Here is a 20,342-nt window from a genome sequence, read left to right on the forward strand (position 1 = left end):
TTTTACCTTGAGGGCCATCATTTTTACTATTGCTTCTTCTCTGAAGTTATTTATGSTCTCCTATTTGGTTAATCGGGTCTGTCTGGCCTGTCTCAGTGCTTGGCCCCCAGCCCTGGGAYTCAGCTGGTTTCCCTCCCCAGTGACAGCCACACAGTTGGCTGCAGGCCTGACCCTCCCTGCACCCCAGTTCACCCCATCGCGCCTTGGAGCTGGCTGCAGATGGACACAAGCTATGGCCTTTGGTTGCACTCCCTCCTAAACAAAAAAAAGGGAAAAAAGGGAAGAAAAAGCCCTGTTATGCCAGCCCAGCTGGGATTGGCAGCRCTCTGTCTGTCTGCAGCACCTCCCGGACAATGGCTGGTACATGAGGCCTTGCTTCRCTGTGGTCAGGCGTGTCTTTTAAGGACAAGAACATGGGCTGGCACGCTCAGTGCTGCCATATGAGAAGGAAAACCCAGCCAGTGAGAGGGGATGTGGTTTCTCCCAGCTGCAGTGGATGTTAGGCTCTGGTGCAAATTACATGTTAGACATGGGGCCTGGCTGCTGCTGGCTGGGCAGCTGAAGRGGCGAGTGCTGCATATCCCCCTGGCACAGACCCTCTCCTCCACCCCTCCCTGTCCTACACTGCCTTCAGGGAGGGAGGGGACGTGCATGGTCACCCCACAACTCAGGGGCAGCTTGTTTGAGCCCCCAGAATGAAGCTGGTTGTCCCAGCCCAGCACAGCACCCTCTGTTTTGCTGTGCTGGGGCCAAATGCAACAGGATGTGTGAGGGGGAGCTTGTCCCATGCATGGAGGGAGACAGGGGTGACCACCCCTCACCAGCTCTGGCTGACCCTTCAGTGCTAAAGGATGACTAATGTACTGCCCATACCAGTGGCGAGCAGGGCAATTGAGATCGCCTGTGGCCAAAATCCACTGGCAAATAAACCAGTCTTGTTCTTCGTGGGGAAGCAGGAATTTAGGGGAGTAGTTTGGCAGGAAGCTGGGACACTTGCATATGAGAAAGTAATTTGTCCCAGTTCTGCTGTTTTTCCCCTCTCCCCTGCCAGGTTCACTCTGCTTTTCCAGAGGCATCTGGTTCTTGCTCCCTGAGCCATGCCAGGATCCCCTTTATTCCCCCTCTGTCCACAGTTTCACCCCTCATCCCTCACTTCTGGGCTGAGGGGAAGCCGGGAAGGGCTGCAGGTCCTGCTCCCTACTGAGGAGCTGCAGCTCTCACCCACATCTGTGAGAGATGGGCTGAGGCACCATATGGGGGGCTGCATGTGAGGGGGACCCATATCTGCCTGGCCCAATGTGGTCCAGGAGGTGCCCTGGCACAGGGTCATCATCTTCATCTCCAAGATGGCTCTCCTGTTCCAGGGCCTTGGGTCTGTTTTTTTTTCCATGCTCCTGGGCCCCTTCTTCTCTTCAGGGTCGTGTGTGCACGTACACGTGCTTGTGTGAGTGTGTGTGCAGATCCCTGCCAGCATTGCTGGAGCCTATGCCTTGGCTCCAAAATCTTAATTTGGCTGTGATGAATCCAGACCACCAAGGCGCACATTAATTTTCCTAATGCTCGTTTATATTTTGTTGATCGGAGAAACATGCRCGATGTGGGCAGGCAGACACTGGGCTTTTGCCACTTCTCCACCTCCTTACATTTCTGTGCTCTTACTGTTTTATTSCTTGATCAAATATAAAAAGCAAAGAGGAAAAAATATCCATCATCTTTCCCCTCCCCAGCAGTAACTTTCATTGGAGGAGGAGCGTGAGGCACTGCCAGCTTTTCACAAGTTAAGAGTTAACCTTCATCTGGCTTTAATATCCAGTGGAAACATGGCTCCCCTCCTCAGCTTGTCTTAAAGGATTAATCACATTTCTGAAGTTCACCCTTATTCCTTCTTTTTATTATTTTTTTTAATTGAACAATGCCAAGAAATTCCAAAAGTATTAAGCATGTTCATTGCAAATCATTTTTATGACATTGCAAAACCTCCCCTTTTCTTTTCAACCTCCTCTCCTTCCCTCAGATCTGGGCCYGGGACCGCTGGCTCCCCCAGCAGCCGCCCGACAGCCCCTCCGCACCGCTCTCGGGGAGGCTTTCTCGCTGCCTTGCCAAGAGAGCTGGTTTTTATTTAAACTCCATAAAGGATCTTGCTTTAATCAGAAAGTCTGCATGAGAAATTTCATGTCACTTTTCCATGACTGTGGGTGGGAGAAGCTTGGAGCCAGAGTTGTCTTTTGCTTTTGGAGCGCTGCTGCGTTTCCCAGAGAACAAACCCCACATTTTTGTGCCGGCTGGGGCTGCCAAGGGAGCTGCATGCTGCCCGCCCGCCGCCAGCCCTCCTGCTCCCCAAACTGCCCGAGGTCACGGGTGCCACGTCCTGGCATGGGTTTCTGGGGGCGAGGGAGCTGTCGACAGCACGTGGCCGTGCTGTGGCTGCAGATGCAGCACACTGCTTTAGAGTGGGGTTTTGCAAAGGAAGCGTGGTCTCATCCAGATTTAGTGGCAYGCCACTCAGGAGATTTGTTAGCCCTGGGTTCTGGGAGGAGGCACCGAGTTGAGACTGGAAGTGACAGCATGACCTGCGATCAGCTGCAGGATGTGCCGTTGTCACTAGTGGTTGGCATTGTAAAAATGCATGTGAGGGACCTTTTTCCTGAATCAAATACTCCTCCCTCTCAGCACAGGGTGTCTGAGATAAACTTCAAGCTTGCAGTGCCTCAGCAAGATTTACCATCATGCCCAGAGAGAACAGAAACCAGTTTTCTCTCTGAGAAGCTAGGTTGGCATTCTCCCTGCCCTGCCATATCTGTGGGGTTTCATTGCAGTCCTCTCCTTCTGCTTTAAAAAAAAACAAGGAAAAGAAAACAACATTTCAGGTACTTCAGTCCTGCTGTCCACATCAGCCCAGCCAGGATGGGAACCCTGATCGCAGCCTGGCAGGGGGACGTGGTGGGAGAGGGTTTTCACAGCTGCTTCAGGGAAGGAGCAGCTGTGCCATGTAGAGGAGGAGCCAGTTTTCCTTGCAAGTCCCTGTTCTTCTAACTGAAGCGTGGGCACTGTTTGAGCACAGATGAAGCGTCGTGGTTAACCAACCTTCAGCTGTGAGATATTTGATGGGAGTGAGAGTGCCCGGAGCAGAGATGCTGATTGATCAGGGGTTGGAAGAGCTCAGGGAGCATCACACACTTTCTCTCACCTGGCATCTGTACACCCTTGACCCAGGCTGGGTTCCCTGAGTTATGACCCCAAAGTCAGCTTCTCAGTGGCAGGATAGCAGCTGTGTGGGAAACAGCAGGCAGCAGAAGGACCATTTTTGGCYGCCCTTCAGTGCTGCAGTAAGGTCATTTTTTACTCTCGGGCCAGGATTTTTCGCACCCAGTTTCCCAGCCCTGGAGCAGGCAGTTTCTCCAGAAGCTGTGTTTTAAGTTACTTATTTTGTAGGAAGGAGGAGGAGAAAAAATTTAAAAAAAGCAGCCCAGTGTGAAAGCAGGCCAGTTTCCCAAGCTGCTGGGGTCAGAGTGATCCTCTGCCGGCACTTCGATGAAACAGCCCTGGGTCCACAGGGAGGATGAGCTGACACTGAGATGTTTAGCYGGCCACTGAGAGGCCTTGTCTTTTGCTCTATTTGCAGATCTCAAAGATTTCAAGTTYGACGGCCAGCATGTGATTGAAGTGGATGAAGGGAACACAGCCGTGATTGCCTGTGACCTGCCTGAAAGCCACCCCAAGGCTCAGGTTCGCTACAGTGTGAAGCAGGAGTGGCTGGAGGCATCCCGAGGTGAGGGCACAGGGGTCTGTCCCAGCAGGTTCCCTCACAGACCCTCAGTTTCACCCTTCCTTAACAGCAGTAGCTGTCTCTACCTGCTGCCTCCTCATCCCTTTGCCCCCTGTTTGAGCAAAAGCTAGTTTAGGGTCCCTGGCATGCTCTCCCTGATGTCTGTGCTGCCTGGGAAATTGTGTTTTTTTTTCTTTCCCCCTTGTCCATCTTTTCTTTGAGACACTGCATGTCTTTCAGGAAGCTGGGAAGCAGTATATCTTGTGACCATGTGCCACCTTCTTTTTCTACAGACAATTACCTTATTATGCCATCTGGGAACCTTCAGATTGTTAATGCCAGCCAAGAGGATGAGGGGACTTACAAATGTGCTGCCTACAACCCCGTGACACAGGAGGTGAAAACTTCGGTCTCCAGTGAGAGGCTCCGTGTGAGACGTAAGCTGTTCTCCCTTCACAGCTCATCTCCAGCTCTGGGAGCATGGACCAGTGCTGTCACAGCTGGTTTTCTGTGTGAACCATTATCAGTTGCTGGGAAAACTCCTTTCCAGCAGCAGAAGGCCCCAAGGTCTGCTCCTGGAGTATGAGTATGCAGCCCTGGGACTGCCATGCTTCCTTAGGATTTGTTCTTGGTAGTGGGCAAGCAGAGGCTCTTAGCCCTTTGGCAAGGTGGCTTTGCTGTGTGCACAGAGCCAGTGCTGAATGTCCCTCTTGTCCTGCATTGCCATTTATCTGCCCCAGCACAGGGAAACAGTGTGCCCTACCATCAACCCTACCGACCCACTGCACAGGGTGCTCTCCCACCAGCCACCTTCCTTCTCACTCACTTCGTTCCTCTGTCTCTCCTCCCCAGGCTCTACAGCGGAGGCAGCCCGCATAATCTACCCTCCTGAGGCTCAGACCATCATTGTCACCAAGGGCCAGAGTCTCATTTTGGAGTGTGTGGCCAGCGGGATCCCCCCACCACGGGTCACCTGGGCCAAGGATGGCTCCGGTGTCTCTGCCTACAACAAGACACGTTTCCTGCTCAGCAACCTCCTGATCGACCCCACCAGCGAGGAGGACTCGGGCACCTACAGCTGCACRGCTGACAACGGCGTTGGGGAGGCTGGGGCTGCCTTCATCTTCTACAACGTGCAGGTGTTTGGTGAGTGCTGCTGGAGCTGTTGTTTCAGGAAGGGCTTGGTCTCATCGCTGCTTTTAGGGCAAAATACTAGCACTGATGCTCTCTTCCTCTCTCTGGACAAACCACAATGTAATGCAAACCCTGCTTGTGGTTCCAGTTTGCAGGAGACCTTCTTTCTTGAGGGTAGTAGTTCTTCTTTCTTGGCTCCCACCATGGGCTGGTGATGATGGATCCTCCCCTCCTCTGCAGAAGCTCTTCCTGTCATTTGTGGCACCACTTTTGTTCTAATAATTTCTAGTGGAGGACTGGTTGCTTTTCAAACTTAGTTGACATTGGCATAAGGAAGACATTGGAGTGTCTTCCTTTTTGTTCTGTTTTGTAGGGAAASTCTCTGTGGGGTAGAAAATGTAAGGGGTACTACACCTTGGATATTTCTGTTATGTGTGCTTCCCCTTCTCATACTTGTTAGAGAGGCTAAGCCTATGTTTCATGAATTGCATTTCATCCAAATGCCGATGTGTTGTTGTGGCACAAGCAGCATCTTTGCAGGGTAGCATTTCAGCTTGGAAAAATGGGACTTGTCTGATGTCATGTGAGAGGGCAGATAGCCTTGGGCTACCTCTTTGGTTTATATGGATACTGAAGGGGAGGGGGCATTTATGCAGACCCATGTGGGCCCCTGCAAAGGGAGTGGGACTTTAGGGTAGGAAAGGGTCTATCACTCTGCTCTCATCCCTGCCAGTGCAGACAATGCAAAGCTATGAGCATGGCATGCTCCCAGCCCAGTGGCACTCAGCAGCTGTTTTCTTTCCTCACACAGAACCCCCGGAGGTCACCATGGAGCTGTCCCAGCAGATCATCCCCTGGGGCCAGAGTGCCAAGTTCACGTGTGAGGTGCGAGGGAACCCGCAGCCGTCAGTGATGTGGCTGCGCAATGCGGTGCCGCTGTCGGGCAGCCATCGGCTGCGGCTGTCGCGCCGGGCGCTGCGGCTGCTCAGCGTGGGGCCCGAGGATGAGGGCATCTACCAGTGCATGGCTGAGAACGAGGTGGGCAGTGCCCAAGCCATGGTGCAGCTGAGGACAGCCCGCCCAGGTAAGCCCCTCTCCAAACTCATGGAGAGGCTGTTCGGTCACAGCCTAGCACACAGGGAAGACGGGGGAAACAGGGGAGGGAAGTTGGTGTGCTGCTTCTGCCTCCTATTTAACCTGCCCTTCGAGTGCAGTTTTGCCTGGGGTCTCCATATCTCCCTGTGGGAACACATGACAGCAGTTTTGCTGCTAAGKGCAGGGCTGTGTGATGGCCACGCATGGGCAATCTCTACCCAAAAGACACAGGACATCTGGGTGTAGTGCCTCACCCCATGGCTTAGCTCTGCCTCTGAGCTGGCACTGGGCAAGAGCCAAAAAACTGAATTCACCTGGGCTAAGAGAGGTACCACCTGATCCTTTGGACCCTGTTGACCTTGCATAGGGTAAGAGTGACTTCAGAGAGACGGGGAGTCCTGCGGTTTATAGCAGAGGAAGAAGGGATTGTTGCCAACACCTTTTTGAGTGGCACAGCAAGCAGCACTGCACAAGGGCTCACAGTTCTGCCTTCACTATAGACTGGGATGGGTGTTTACCCTGCTGTGACACCTTGTCTTCCAGGAGCACCACTCAGCCCTGGGCGAGATGCCCAGCTGGACTCGGTTCAGCCTCCAACAGCACCTTCCAGGGACAGTGCCTTAAAGCTGCCYTTGGATAAAGCTGCACTGCCAAAGCCTGGAACAACCCCGCTAGCAGCGTCTCCACAGTGTGCAGTCAACAAGGAGCTGGTGACTCCAGCAGAAGCCCCCATTATCCTCAGTTCTCCACGGACATCCAAGACAGACAGCTATGACCTGGTGTGGAGACCCCGGCCTGACAGCAGAGCGCCCATCCTCTACTACGTGGTGAAGCATCGCAAGGTATCACTGTTTTGCCCTGGTCCCATCTTCCCTTTGTGCTGTTCCCAGGTGGGCTGGTGACCTCCGCACACACTTCACACCTCGTGAGCGGGCGCATTGGGCCAGGGGCACCAGGCCCTCACTGCTCACTCGTGGCACTGCTTAGTGGGACCTCCTGAGCTGCAGCCTCAGCCTGGTGAGGTGTGAGGAGTACAGACTGTGAGAGGAGATGTGCTCAGCTTGTTCAAGAGCAGCCCAGTGGCAGTGCCTGCCAGCCTAAGTATGCAGAAGGCACATGCACACGCTTTTCCAGTAGCTTCTACTTCCAGTTCCCACTTGTGTGCTTGCACAAGTAGGAAGCCCTGAGGGCAGGTTACTCAGTGAATTACTCTGAAATGCTTTTTTTCTTGACACAAGCCACAGGGACACCTCTGCCTTGAACAGTCTGGGCTGCAGGATGCAGAATAGCAGCCTCTCTGCTGCATGTGCCTGCCCTGCTCAGCAGCACAAAAGCGCCCAGGCTCAYTGAGTGTGAGGAGCCAGCAGAGAGCTGTCACAGCCATGCTAAATCCCCTGGGAAAGTCCTTATTCACCAGTTTGATTCTGGAAGCTGAAAGGCAGTGCACTGTTGGGTACATCTCGTGCAGGTGGCACGGTGTGAGCACATGGTACTGCCAGGTCCTGCTGGAGCCAAGGGCTCCTCCTTCTGGGGTGCTTCTCAGCACCACAGACACAGTGCAGGCACAGCTGTAGCCCAGCAGTTTCTTTAAATGGCAAAGCATTGTTTAGGGAAAAAWTCTGCTTTTGAGGTCTAAAGTATCTCTTTTCTTTTTTCTGAGGATAAGTGGGAAAAAGGGACTTGAATTTATTTGTCTGCTGCTTTCCTTTGGGTAGGCAGGGAGTTGCAKTGGAAAGGCAGGTTTTGCCTCAAACCCCAGAGGGTTTGAGTATATTCCGAAAACATGCCAGATCACGTGTTTCAGATTCCCAGCCACTGCAAGGCACCATTTCAAGTACATGTGAATATATGTATCTATTTTCCTGGAATTGTGTGATTTTCTGAAAATACAGTGTGTTATAGAATACTTTTCCAATCCATGATTTCTTTCTAAGCGAAACTTAAGCTGAGGATTTCAGCTAAGCATCTCTTTAGAGAGCCCTTTAAAACAAAGGCAGAAAATGCCAGCACATGAACACAATAGGGCAAGTTTAAATGAAAAACAAAGATGCCAAAAGCATCCCCAGACTATTGGTTCTGGTTGTCTGCCAAGAAGGGATGTATTCCCCAATGGTGTATCATGTAACTACCAATTCTGCTTGCAGTCTTAGAGTTTCTCCATATTTGATTTGTTTTTCAGGACTTCACCTGGAAGGGGCCGTGGGGCAGTGAAGGTCACCATGGGTCACTGCAGTTTGCAGTAATATGTTTTCAGTGTAGTCCAAATTCTCAGCTGGAGACTCTTTCTTGGGATGTTTAAGGATTGTGTGGAAAGGAATTAGTCCAAATAACCCTTAAACTTGTTTAGAAATAGTTTCTTTCTATCCAAGATCCTTAGGATCAAGTTATATAATGATCTGGTTTTGACATTTCTGACTGGAAAAGCATGTGTGTGGAGAGGGAAGGAATCAATTCAGCGACAAAAGAAAAGGCTCTTTGTGTAAAGAGGGCTGTAAGGGAAGTTAAACCTACTGACAGGAGATTTATATTTGTACTGGGCAAGGTTCTGCTTCTTCTCTAGAAAATATCTGYGAATGTCTCTTTTTACCTTGTTCTTGCACTGTCCCTAAACTCTCAGCAGCCTGCAAGCAATCAGATGCCATGCAGCTCTTCCTTTTGTTTCTTAAGAATTTCTCTTTTTCTTTCCAGATATTAGCAGCCTTTAGGGCTCCCCTCCCTGGCCTCACAACTTTGCAGRCTCGGGAATAAAAATAAAACGAGGCAGGCATTAATCAGTCAGTGTCAAACGCTTGGAGAAGATGAATGATACAGCAGAGTCTTGGCATTTCCGTTCTGTTGCGTTGTCTGCATTACTAATGCTCCTTTCGGCACTGGGTCACTTCAGTGTCCTGCCTATTTGCCTGCAAAAATATTATCTTTGCAGCTGGGGAGAAGGAGGAAGGTCCCACCTTCCCTCCCCCTCTGCATCAGGGTATACCCAAAAAACAAACTGTTTCCAAGCCTTTCTGAGGGCTGTGGCCATKCACGGCCTCTTCCCTGCAGGAGACTGTCCTTCAGCAAACGTTGTGGCTCTTCATTTCAGCCCCAAMGTGCCAGGGGTGAGGCTGGATAAAACCTGGTAAAACAAAGTTGTGTGGGGTACCTCATCCCGTGGAAACTAGCATCTAAATGAGCAGCTGGGCTGCAGGAGAGATTTGCTTCCTAAAGCAGCTCGGTCCCATGGCTAATGCTGCATTCTGTGGGGCATACCTGCTGCAGAGATTTACACACATTGAGGGGTGGTGGTATCAGAGGGAACCAGAGGACAGAACCAGGGCTGAGTCAACCCTGAGGTCAGGAAAACACTCTGGAACTTGGGTGAGTTGTCCTGCTTATACRTGAATTGCTTTGCAAAATCAGGCTGGAAACATCTCCCTCCTTTGCAGACAGGGCAGAGAATGTAGATGTGGTTGGTGCACAATTTACTGTTACAGTTTCTGAGCGCAGTGCCCACAGGAAGCCCAGCCTGTCCCCAGCTCTGCAATGCCTGCCTTGGTCTCTCAGCAGGTGACCAATGCCTCGGACAGCTGGGCAGTGAGGGATGTCCCAGCCTCGCAGCACCGCCTGACCCTCACCAGGCTGGACCCGGGGAGCCTCTACGAGGTGGAGATGGCTGCTCACAACTGTGCCGGCGAGGGACAGACGGCCATGGTCACCTTCCGCACCGGTAAAGGGCAAACCTTTCCTGGGTTCCCCTTCGCTCTGAGTCAGGGACCCTCTGAGGCATCCTGTCCCAGCCCTGAGCACAAGGCACCAGCCTTAGGACAGTGGGAGTGTTTCTGCTCCGGAAACCCATTTACCCTCAGCTTAGAGCAACTGTCAGAAGGGAAAGTGGAGGGTAGGATGGGGAAAATCCCAATCCATCCTCTGTGTGGGTTGGAGAAAGTCCCTTCTTCCCTTGGTGTCTCAGTTGAACACYCGCAGAACCATAGAAAACGGGTCTRGCAGACATGTCAAGAGGTTGTTTAATCCATCCTCTGCCTGGAGACAGGATCACCCTGGGGAGGTTTCCCAACAGGTGTTATCTTACCTGTCCTTAAAAGCTTCTGCACAGAAGAAAACTCCAAGTCTTCCCACGCTGTCTGCTGAAGGTGCTGAGCTGTCTTACCAACAAAAGGATGGTCCAAATGTCTACACTAAGTGTTCCCTGGCTGTTTTTTATGTCTCCAGCAGGTGTGGGGAATGGCATTCCCTTCATAGCAACCTTCCCCATGGTGGTGGGCTTGCTCACATCTCCCCCAAGGCTCCCTTCTTGTGCTAATGACTACCTGCTCAGGCAGAAATCTAGCAACATTTCAAGAAAACCAGTTAAAAGTTGTAGAAAATTAAATATATGAGGAATCTATTAACAAACATGCCCCTTTAGCTTTAKTTCCTGACAGCAGGCTGAATGCTTTGAGGCCCTAGGGCTGTTAGAGTCAAGAAAGTACTTACTTCTACATAGTGGCTGGGAACATTTGCTTTCCTCATCACAGCAAAAGTTAATCCTGAGCACATCTCTCTGTTACTGATGCCACCTCTCCCTTCTGCACAGGCCGGCGCCCAAAACCAGAGATTGTTGCCAGCAAAGAGCAGCAGATCCAGAGGGATGACCCAGGCACGAGCACCCAGAGCAGTAACCAGTCYGACAACAGCCGTCTGTCCCGTAAGGCCCTCCGTGAACTGGCAGGGAGGGAGGATGAGGTGTGCTGGGTCTCTGGTGGGGGCAGTGGTCAGGCCATGCTGGGGTTGAAATCTGCACTGGGTAAATCAAAGCTGCAGTGCTGGGTAGGTGGTGTGTAGCTCCTGACAAGGTGAGGTCCTTCTTGGACACCCCTGCTGCTGTCCTTGGCAGACAGTCAGTCCTGGAGAGCAGACAAAWCCCACTGCCTGGCCCCACCTTAGTGCAAGGATTTGTCAGCAACTCTGTTTCTTGGCGAGTTCCACAGGCAGGGTTCAGAAAGCTCTGTCTTGGAGTCTGTGAATGTGTGGGGCACAGGAACAAACTGCACTGCACCAGTGGGTGCTGGGGGAATGTGAGGGAGGAAGGGAAGCCACGTCTCTGCATGTCCTGCATCTTCCTCTGTCAGCTAAGCCTGGCAAGGGGCAGTTAGTCCCCATTCTAAGAGTGCAGAGTGCTCCCTTTGCTGCACTGCAGAAACATCAGATCCTCACTGGTCAGTCCAATTTGTTGTTTCCCACCTTGTCTCTATCATTACTACTGCCATTATCATTTCTGTTAAATTCTCTCCTTCAGTCCCAATCCTCCTGTGAAGTCCCATCCTTTAATCTCCCCTGTACTTATTTGTTGCCTTTATTTTCATATCTGTGTCTCTGTTCATCTCTTTCCTTCCCATCTTTTGATTGTTTTCCTGTCGAATTGCATTTCCACAGTTCAGAACTTTTCCATATTCTCTCCTCTCCTGTTTCTTCTCAATCTCTCCTGTTCCATCTCCTACACTTGGTTGTCTCCAGTGTCAGTCTCCCCCAGCTCCCTGCTTRCACATCAGCCAGACCTTTTGCTCAGTCTCCAACCCTCTCACTGCTCTCCCTCTCATGATGGGTCACCACACCTCAAATCTTATCTCATCCTACTTGATCTGGGAGTGAAAAAGGAGCAAGATGCAATCAGGAGTAAAAGGTGCTTGTGGGCACAAATTGAAAGGAGCAAGGATTTGGGGGTGCCAGCTCTAATAAAGAGACAGAAGGAAGAGAGCATTCAGGATTTACAGAGCATGTGGGTGGGTGCACTGCAGGTAGTCCTTCACCCACATACCTCTGAGCTATAGGATCTTCTAGATAGGGTGGATATATTTCATGTCCTGATGTTTTCCTGGGTCCCTTGCAGCTCCAGAGGCACCGGACCGTCCAACCATCTCCATGGCATCAGAGACATCTGTGTATGTGACCTGGATCCCCCGTGGGAATGGCGGGTTCCCCATCCAGTCTTTCCGTGTGGAATACAAAAAATTGAAGAAGTTGGGAGACTGGGTCCTGGCCACCAGTGACATTCCWCCCTCTCGCCTCTCTGTGGAAATTGCAGGCCTGGAGAAAGGTAGGCAGGTGTTCTCCTCCCTGCTTCCTGCAYGGTCCCTGTAGGATGGGACCATCTGTCACATCCTGCTCAGCCCTGGCATGTGTGAGAAAAACAAAGCTTCCCTGACTCCCACCTTAGGTGTGTGGGGRAAAAGCTGCGGATGCTTCTCCAATTTCTCCAGCTGCAAAGACCAGCATAGGYTTGACCTCCCTCGGGGAGGCTTAGGCATGTTTTTCTATATTACAGGATACAGTTACTAAAGCCATTTGGTTTTGCCATTTACAAGACAGGACAGAGTTTTCCTTAGCCACGGGCAAGACAGATGGGCACACAAATCCTATTGCACTTCACATGAGAAAAGATTTCATCACTGRGCTGGACAGCTTAAAAGAGGAACTAACTACCCCAAACTACAGACCAGTAAAATGAAGTAAAAATCACTTAGGCTTTTAGCTTTGAACTGATTTTTATGTACTTAATTCCCATGAAGTAGAGGAAGAATGCCTTTCCATACCTGCTTTCAGGCCAGGATATCCTTTCAGGCATTTCTTAACCCCTTACAAAACAATCTGACTTTTGGACCATGCAGACAGGAATTGGGGAAGGCAAATAAAATAAAAGCAGGCTCGATCTAGGCATGGCTGAAATGTGGCCATTCAATGTTTTTTCTTCCATGATAAACTCCCTGTAGGCTCTCTGCCTTCTAGAGATGTAGCCCCTCTTCACGGTCAGGGCCACACTGACAGTAGGAATATGGAAGACTCCAATCCCTGCAACTCTTTTCTTTACCATTTTCCCCACAGGCACCTCCTATAAATTCCGTGTGCGGGCACTGAACATCCTGGGAGAGAGCGAGCCCAGCGCAGCGTCGCGGCCGTACGTGGTGTCCGGSTACAGCAACCGCGTCTACGAGCGCCCCGTGGCCGGGCCCTACATCACCTTCACCGACGCCATCAATGAGACCACCATCATGCTCAAGTGGATGGTAAGGTTTGTAGGGGTGGAGAATGCTGCAGGGGCGTGTAGGTGCTCCTTGTGCAGCTTACACCTCCTCCAGGTGACCCCACTGGRGCCTGTCACTGGCACAATGGATCTGAGAACCAATGGCTGCCTCCATCAAAGGAGGACTGTGCTTGGGACACATAGAAGGGTGGGAAGTCAGAGAGCCTAGGAAACCTTTTCCATCTGAATCCAACATTGTACACAGGAAGATTTCAGTGGGTAGCCTCAGGGTCTTGACCATTTTGTTCAACAAGCACATTCAACAATGCTTGGGGTGGCTGCTTGCTTTCCTGGCCAAATTCCTGGAATCCATTAGCACCTCTCTCTGTCCTAGTATTTTCCAGCAGACACATMATTCACTCTCATTTGCTGCATAACAACCCTATGCTGATAATCATTTACACCAATCCACTCCAGAAGACTTTTAGGAGTGGGTAGGTTTTGGATCACAAACCCAGATCCAAATATTTTCAACACCTTAGAGCTTATTTGGAGGGGTGTGTTGGCCTCCTTGCCAAGCTGCTTCTTGCCAGAAATTGCTACAAGGCAGGATGGGCACTGCTGTTCATTTAAACTCAAACAGTAGCTGATAAAATAGTGGGTGAAAGACAGCAAGAACACACGGAGCTGGGACAATACTGGTCCCTTCAGAAACACAAGGCTCCTGCAGTGACCAGTTCATGGCAAGACCCAGCTTGTCTGGAAGCCATGAGCCTAGTGGAGCGAAGATGATGGTGTGCTTGCCCATGCCCAGCTGAGTCATTGTTGTGGAGGAATTTTTTCTCTGAGTCTTTGGCTGTGGCTGCTGAGAGGGAGCAGAGCACTGTGTGCCCAGAGTGACAGGCCCAGACTCACAGCTTGTCTGTTACCTGAGAGAAGCARAGCATGAGAGTAGAAAATAGCACTGAGCTTTCGTAGGGAAGCCCTTATTGTGCAAACCAGTGGCAACACAAGGAAGAACGCTCTGCTAGGTTTTCTGCCTGTCCCATCCCGTTTATCCCAACTGCTCCTCACCTAGTACAATACAGAGCACAGACATCTCTGCTCATTTCTGCTCTCCCTCCCATTCTCTGCAGTACATCCCAGCCAGCAACAATAACACTCCCATCCATGGATTTTACATCTACTACCGGCCCACTGACAGTGACAATGACAGTGACTACAAGAAGGATGTGGTGGAAGGTAGGAGAAATTGAGACTGGTCCCAGTTCCTAATGGAAGACAGCACAGCCAGAAGGAGCCCTGYGCCCAAAAGGCAGCAGCTGTCCAGGCAGTTTACCTGGCAGTGCTGCAGAGCTGGGCCAGCTGCCTCTTCCCTGAGGAAGGTAACAGCTCCACGTGTGTGTTCCCTCCTCAGGAGATCGCTACTGGCACTCCATCAGCCACCTGCAGCCAGAGACCTCRTATGACATCAAGATGCAGTGCTTCAATGAGGGAGGCGAAAGCGAGTTCAGCAATGTGATGATCTGTGAAACCAAAGGTGAGCAGCTTCCCAGGGCAGCTCTGGGAGCAGAGCCCGCTGCTTTCCCTGCCTGCAGCTGTCAGGCACAGCACAGCAGGAACCATCCCTGCCTGACAGTGTGTCAGCCAAGCTCCAGAGAGGTGATGGAGGCAGCACTGGGGAGAAGAGAGGGTCGTCCATGCTGTTGATCAGTGTGATCTGTGTACTCACAGAGCACTTGCACTGTCCCTCAGAGTAGCAGTTACCTTTTGTYTTCCTAACTATCACATAGGTGTGACTGGAAGCAGAAGGGCTGACTTGCCCTTGCTGTGCCAAACTCCCTGGTGGGTTAGAAGCAGGCCCCATGTTGTCTTCCAAGCAGCTGCACTGCCATGACAGGAACAGCATAAGTCCAAGTGTGTGTTTTGGAGAAGCTCTTTTGGTTTTGCTTTTGTGTGAGCAGTCCAAGAGCGGATCTAGCAGAGCTGTGAGCCAAGCATAGAGGCCTTGTCTGTACTGCAGTAGGCATCAGCCTAGGAATGCTGCCATCCAGGAGTGATTCTTAAAAGCCACCACAGCAGTCTGGCCACTCCACAGCAGCATGAATTTGCCTGGACTGGGCTGCTGTGCTATCTGCAATGTCTCTAATGTTCTCTCTCTGTTCCTTCCACAGCTCGGAAATCTCTTGGTCTGCCAGGTCGTCTTCCACCCTCCACAGTGCCCCCTCAGCAGCGTCCCCCACTCAGTGGTGGGCACAGTGGCCTGGGGACAGGAGCCATGGTGGCCCGTTCCAGTGACTTGCCATATTTGATTGTTGGCGTTGTGCTGGGCTCCATTGTACTGCTCATCGTGGCTTTCATCCCCTTCTGCCTTTGGAGAGCCTGGTCCAAGCAGAGTAAGGGTTCTTTCTTGAGGGCTGATTTACAGAATATGGTTTGCCTGTGGATTAAATCTGACCCTGGGTGTAGYTGCATGAAATACCCAAAATGTGAGGGAATTCAGAGAAGGGGTGGGCAGAGGGTAAGTCTCAGATATCTTGTGGAGCCCCATAAAGACAAAGGCCACTGTTTGCCCCTTATCCTGCTGATCTTGCAAAGGAATGTCTGGGACTAGAGGTAAAGGGGTACTACATTAGCAGTTGTGTAGGCCCCCTTTGCACCGTTTGTCTCCAAGAGTGCTTTGGGTGCCTGAATAGTTGCCTGATAGGACAGCCTMACCCTATACATACTGAGCTTCAACAAGCTTGACTTCACCTCTGATTTTTGCCTTAGACTTCCTTTTCCTTCCCTCTGCAGAGCAAACCATTGACATGAGCTTCCCAGGAGCTGGGCTGCTGGTGTCTTCCTGCCAGTACACCATGGTGCCTCTGAGGGGCATCTCTGCTCCTCGTGCCAATGGACATCCCTTTGTTAAYGGGCAGCCCTATGCCAGCAGGGCACATCTGAACGGTGTCTGTCCCTCTGCAGGAGTGGGGTACACAAGCACCAAGCCCCGAGATTACAGCCCTGATGAAGTGCCACAGGTGAGTCCACCCCTGGGATTAAGAGCTGGTTTGATRTGAGCTGGAGGCCACAGCTGCCCTGAGATGGCTTCTCCAGGCACGGCTGGCACACTTGGCAGCATGTAGAGGTGGCACAAYTGGCTTCTCAAAAGAGATCTCCTCTTTGTAGTGAAGTCTGAGACATGGGGGGAACGGGAAGGTCTCCAAAGCGCTGGTGAAAGGGGTGTTTCTTGGCCCAGTGGCTCTAAGTTTGGAGGAGGCAGTGATAAAAGGCTATTCTTATGGGAACAGTTCCTGTTTCCCCTGAGCAAAGCTCACAGGGACTGACAGTGCTGTGAACTCTGTAAAGAGTCACAGGCTCAGGCAGTACCAGAGCTGAGAMTGAATTGCATATCCCCCAGTGATTCAGCAGTAAGTGTGAAGTGAGTTTTTTGGTGCTCAGTTCTACTGCCCTCAGTAGCAAAAGAAATAGTTTTCAGCTTTGTCTGCCTTCTGCTATAAAAGTTTCACCAGCCTGCCCCAGGGCTCTGACTCACAGGTCAGCACCAGCCTCTTAGTGCTGCAGTGTGCCATTGCTTTGCTAACAATTCTCTCTCCTTCCAGTCAAACGAGGAGACCAATGCCTTGCTGCAGGCAAGAGTGCTGCAGAATGGGAATTGTCAGCAAGAATACCAGCCCTCCAGGTTAGTCCTAGCTTGTGGARTGGGAGGGTGGAACAGTCCACTGGGTCCCCTGAGACTACATGCTCACAAAAGCCTGCCCTCAATWCACTTCCATCTGTCCCAGCTCTCCTGGGAAACAAATCCATGCTCCAGCACTAAGCTGCCTTGCTCTAAATTCTCTTTGTACAACTCATTCCTCCTAGGATTTTGGGAGGGAGTACTCAGTTGTAGTGGTGGCCAAGACTTACTCCCCTCTGTCCCCTTTTCCTCCTCCTGTTTCTAAGTGGGARACTGAAAAGCAGGATGAGAGAAGCAGCCATTTATGGTGGATGCTGATAAACAGCTGCACCCAAATCTGCTGGCTGTCTGGTTGTGGGTGCTTTGTATCTCACTGTTCAGACATCTTCATTATTACCATTCTCCTTGTGAAGCACTACTYCTGGCTCCTGTGGCACTCACCAGTTGTGGGATCATGGATACCAGGTCTCACATCACCTCATTCCCATCCCACAAGTACATCCCAATTTCTGCTCTTCCCCTCATTTGGGAATGTTCTGTGTCACAGCATTTGTGAGCTGGCTGAAACATGACATGGGTCATATCTTTCAAGGAGGAAAGATCTGTTAACAGCACYAAACCTCTTTCCCCAGGTTGCCCAGCTCCAGAACAGAAGACAGCACTTTCCTCTACAGTCTCCCAGATGACTCCACTCACCAGCTTCTTCAGCCACAAGATGATTGTCCTCACCTTCAAGAGCACTTTGTTGGCCTCCATCRTCCAGTGATGGGAAGTAAAGTGGGAGGCCCTAGTCTGGATGCTCGACGGGATACCCTCTTCCATCAAGGTCAGTGGTTTGGAAAATTCCATGCCTCCTTCATTTCATCATTTTAGGCTGATCTTGAAAGGTAATCTCACTGCAGAGCCTTGCTGATGGCTCATGTTCATGTGAATCCATCTCCCTAGGACCTAATCCATCAGTGCAGATCCAGCTTGTTCTGTGTGATCAGGGCATCAAATTCCCACACAAACTTTCAGAATGSAGATCTTCCTCTTTGATCAGAGTACCCYTCCTCATAAACTGTTGACTTGAAAYTTCCCAYAGCATCTCTCATTCCAGTGTGCATTGTAATAATTTCTTGCTCCTTTCCTCTCCAGGAAGCCCTTGCTGCTTAGGCCTAGTGCCAGTTGAAGAGGTAGAAAGACTAGATTGCTGCCAATCCAGAGATCTCCATGCCCAGAATCCAGTGAACACATCTTTGGGTCAGGACCTACCAAGACATCTCAACAGCAGCCCTCCACCACTGAGGCCCTTAGAGACTCATCCTCCYACCAGCTAGGGACCAAGCTGCCTTTTGCAAAAGACTTATTCTAAAGAGAAAAAGAGAAAGGGTATTTATTTTTGTATAACACTCTTATTTATATATTTATGCACTTGTATATAGATGTATATGTGCCTTTTATAATGCAATGGAGACAGAAGGCATCCTTGGCAAGGTCACAGGAGGACCCAGAAAAAAAGGCAGCAGCAGCTCTTGGTGGCACCAGCTGTCCCTCAGAGCACACGATGGAAACAGCTGRACAAGAGGAATTGTGGGACTTGGGTCCAAATGGAGCTGCCACCACCAAGATCCAGCACCCTCTTGCAACAARAGCTTCACAAAAGATAATGCTGTCAAAAAGGTGTTTTCCTCTCCGTGACAGGAAGGTTTGCTCCAGAAACACACTCCTGTGAATGGACTGGAATTATGCACTCTGCCTAATCAACTTAAACAATCTTTCACATACACRCCCTCTGCAGCTGCCTATCTGTAAAGACAAATCCACGCTTTAACATCTAAAATAAAGGCTTTAGTCTTTGCTGTGCCTGGCTCTATGCTAGTTCCTCAAAGAGAATGAGCCTTCTCTTTCTTTTTTACTTGCAGCCAGCAGGACACCTGGGGAAAGGTGACACTTTTCCTGCAGTTTTCCAAATAATCACTGGTGATAGTCTGGGGTCTTCTTGTTCCCTGTCTCCAGCTGAGTTTCTGGGTGTCTGTTTGCCCAGCTGGCACTGCAGGTCCTGTGCTCTTTGTTAGGCAAGGGCTTGGTTCCAGTTCACCACCCCTCAGCTGGGGCTCCTGCCACTTCCCACCATCCAGGGCACAACCTGCAGCTGTACAAGAGCTYCCTGCACCATTCTGAGGTGTGTTCCTCAGCAGGCTGCACCATTCACACACTTGTGCTGGGACCAGCAGGAAGTTCTTGTGCCAGGCTGGGATATGGCTGGAGCCTGGCTCAGTGTACACCAGAGACACAGTGGCAAAGGGTGGGGAGTGGGGTAGAGTAGCAAGAGCAGGTGCAGGTTTTTCAACCCATTCAGTTAAAAATTAGCACCTCAGAGGAGGTGTGCACTGGAGGAGGTGTGTAACACAGCCCATCTGCCCTGGGGATGAAGGAAGGTTTCACAGCAATGCAGGTGCTAGAAATGATSACATGCTGCCACCACACCAAAGAGAGGCAAAAAAAGAATACAGCTGGAAACACACAGAGCTTGGCCCTCTGTTGCTGATCAGGCAGGTGCAAACCAGAGGAATTACAGGCTGACTTTGCRTTGCTGTATCCTGCTCCTGCCAGGTAAATGCCACATCCTGCCCTGAGAAGAAAGGCCCCTTTGCTTTCTCCAGGCAAGTAGCACATCCCTTGACTCTTTCTGGTTCAGTTAGCATAGCAGTAATAAATGCACACTTAAGGCAGACCTCTTTTACTATTTTTGAGAACAAGGTACCAAAGCTCTTACTTGSCCCTGTGAAACTCCAAACCAGCTTTCCAGAGCCACTTGTTTGAAGAGCAGACATAGACATARTGCACACACACAGACACACACAGYCCACCTTGTCCAGTGCAAGCMTCTGCAATRGACTGATAACAATAGATAGTGATTTTATTTGCATTTTTAAATTCCATATCTGTTGCTACAGTCATAYTTTGATAGAAAAAGCAAATATAACCCTTTACAACTAAACCTCTGTATAGCCAAACTAGTTAATTTTGCACTGCCAGGCATAACTGCTGCCACAGTTAATTTTAAGGGTGGTTTGGAGGCTCAGTCCTGTGCTAACGGTTGTAGAAAGAGGCACCCACCTTTTCTGCTAAAGAAAATGAGTTCTTCTTTTCCCACACATCTGTTCTGCCCCAGCTGACTCTCTGTCTCAGAAAGGCCACGTCACAAGCTGTGTGCATGAGCCTTGACTCCAGCTTGGCTCTCTCTTTCATGTCTTTAGCTTGAGTGCCCTGAAATTCTATGGCCTGTATGGACAGAAAAGAAGTGCCTCCTATAAAAGATGGAGAGTGAACAGTGGAAATTTATTTCAAGTGGGGAAAGTGAAGCTTTCCAAGAAGCAGGACATCTCCATGACTTCTCCACTCCTTAGTCAGAACTACATGAAACTCAGAGTGAAGGTTCACTAACTTAGACTTAATCCATAGTACAGAGCAATATATCCACTTTTCATTGTAATGCTTTGCTACATTTCCATGTAAYAGAGGAATATTTTTTCAATTGCTGCTAGTTGTATTTTATTTAGAAATAAGATGAGCTTGTTTCAGTCTTAAAAAGCAGCTAAGTAAGAAATTGTGGAGATGCTRAAGTTCTGCTTCTTCAGGATCACCTTTTTCCTCTCTGCAAGACCTGGAGCAGCCATTGAGCC

The 20,342-nt window shown here is 50.4% G+C and overlaps 2 protein-coding genes across 2 annotated transcripts in view; one reads left to right on the forward strand and one right to left on the reverse strand.

The window, feature by feature from the left end:
• Positions 1-18,548, forward strand: part of BOC (BOC cell adhesion associated, oncogene regulated) — a 53,990-nt gene extending 35,442 nt beyond the window's left edge. Inside the window, exons 4-19 of the mRNA XM_057364206.1 lie at positions 3,623-3,769; positions 4,060-4,203; positions 4,619-4,912; positions 5,712-5,984; positions 6,539-6,837; positions 9,539-9,701; positions 10,569-10,679; positions 11,862-12,068; positions 12,854-13,035; positions 14,129-14,234; positions 14,410-14,532; positions 15,167-15,388; positions 15,789-16,015; positions 16,598-16,677; positions 17,307-17,500; positions 17,812-18,548. Coding sequence (XP_057220189.1) covers positions 3,623-3,769; positions 4,060-4,203; positions 4,619-4,912; positions 5,712-5,984; positions 6,539-6,837; positions 9,539-9,701; positions 10,569-10,679; positions 11,862-12,068; positions 12,854-13,035; positions 14,129-14,234; positions 14,410-14,532; positions 15,167-15,388; positions 15,789-16,015; positions 16,598-16,677; positions 17,307-17,500; positions 17,812-17,993 — 2,954 coding nt within the window. The 3' untranslated portion in view covers positions 17,994-18,548. The remainder of the gene's footprint in view (positions 1-3,622; positions 3,770-4,059; positions 4,204-4,618; positions 4,913-5,711; positions 5,985-6,538; positions 6,838-9,538; positions 9,702-10,568; positions 10,680-11,861; positions 12,069-12,853; positions 13,036-14,128; positions 14,235-14,409; positions 14,533-15,166; positions 15,389-15,788; positions 16,016-16,597; positions 16,678-17,306; positions 17,501-17,811) is intronic.
• Positions 18,549-19,577: 1,029 nt separating this feature from the next.
• CFAP44 (cilia and flagella associated protein 44) overlaps positions 19,578-20,342 on the reverse strand; it is a 36,339-nt gene continuing 35,574 nt past the window's right edge. The window contains exon 33 of the mRNA XM_057364207.1: positions 19,578-19,941. Coding sequence (XP_057220190.1) covers positions 19,750-19,941 — 192 coding nt within the window. The 3' untranslated portion in view covers positions 19,578-19,749. The remainder of the gene's footprint in view (positions 19,942-20,342) is intronic.

This window comes from Malurus melanocephalus, unplaced genomic scaffold, assembly GCF_030028575.1.
Source record: "Malurus melanocephalus ecotype Western Australia unplaced genomic scaffold, MMel_1.1 scaffold_36, whole genome shotgun sequence".
NCBI classification, from domain to species: Eukaryota; Metazoa; Chordata; class Aves; order Passeriformes; family Maluridae; genus Malurus; species Malurus melanocephalus.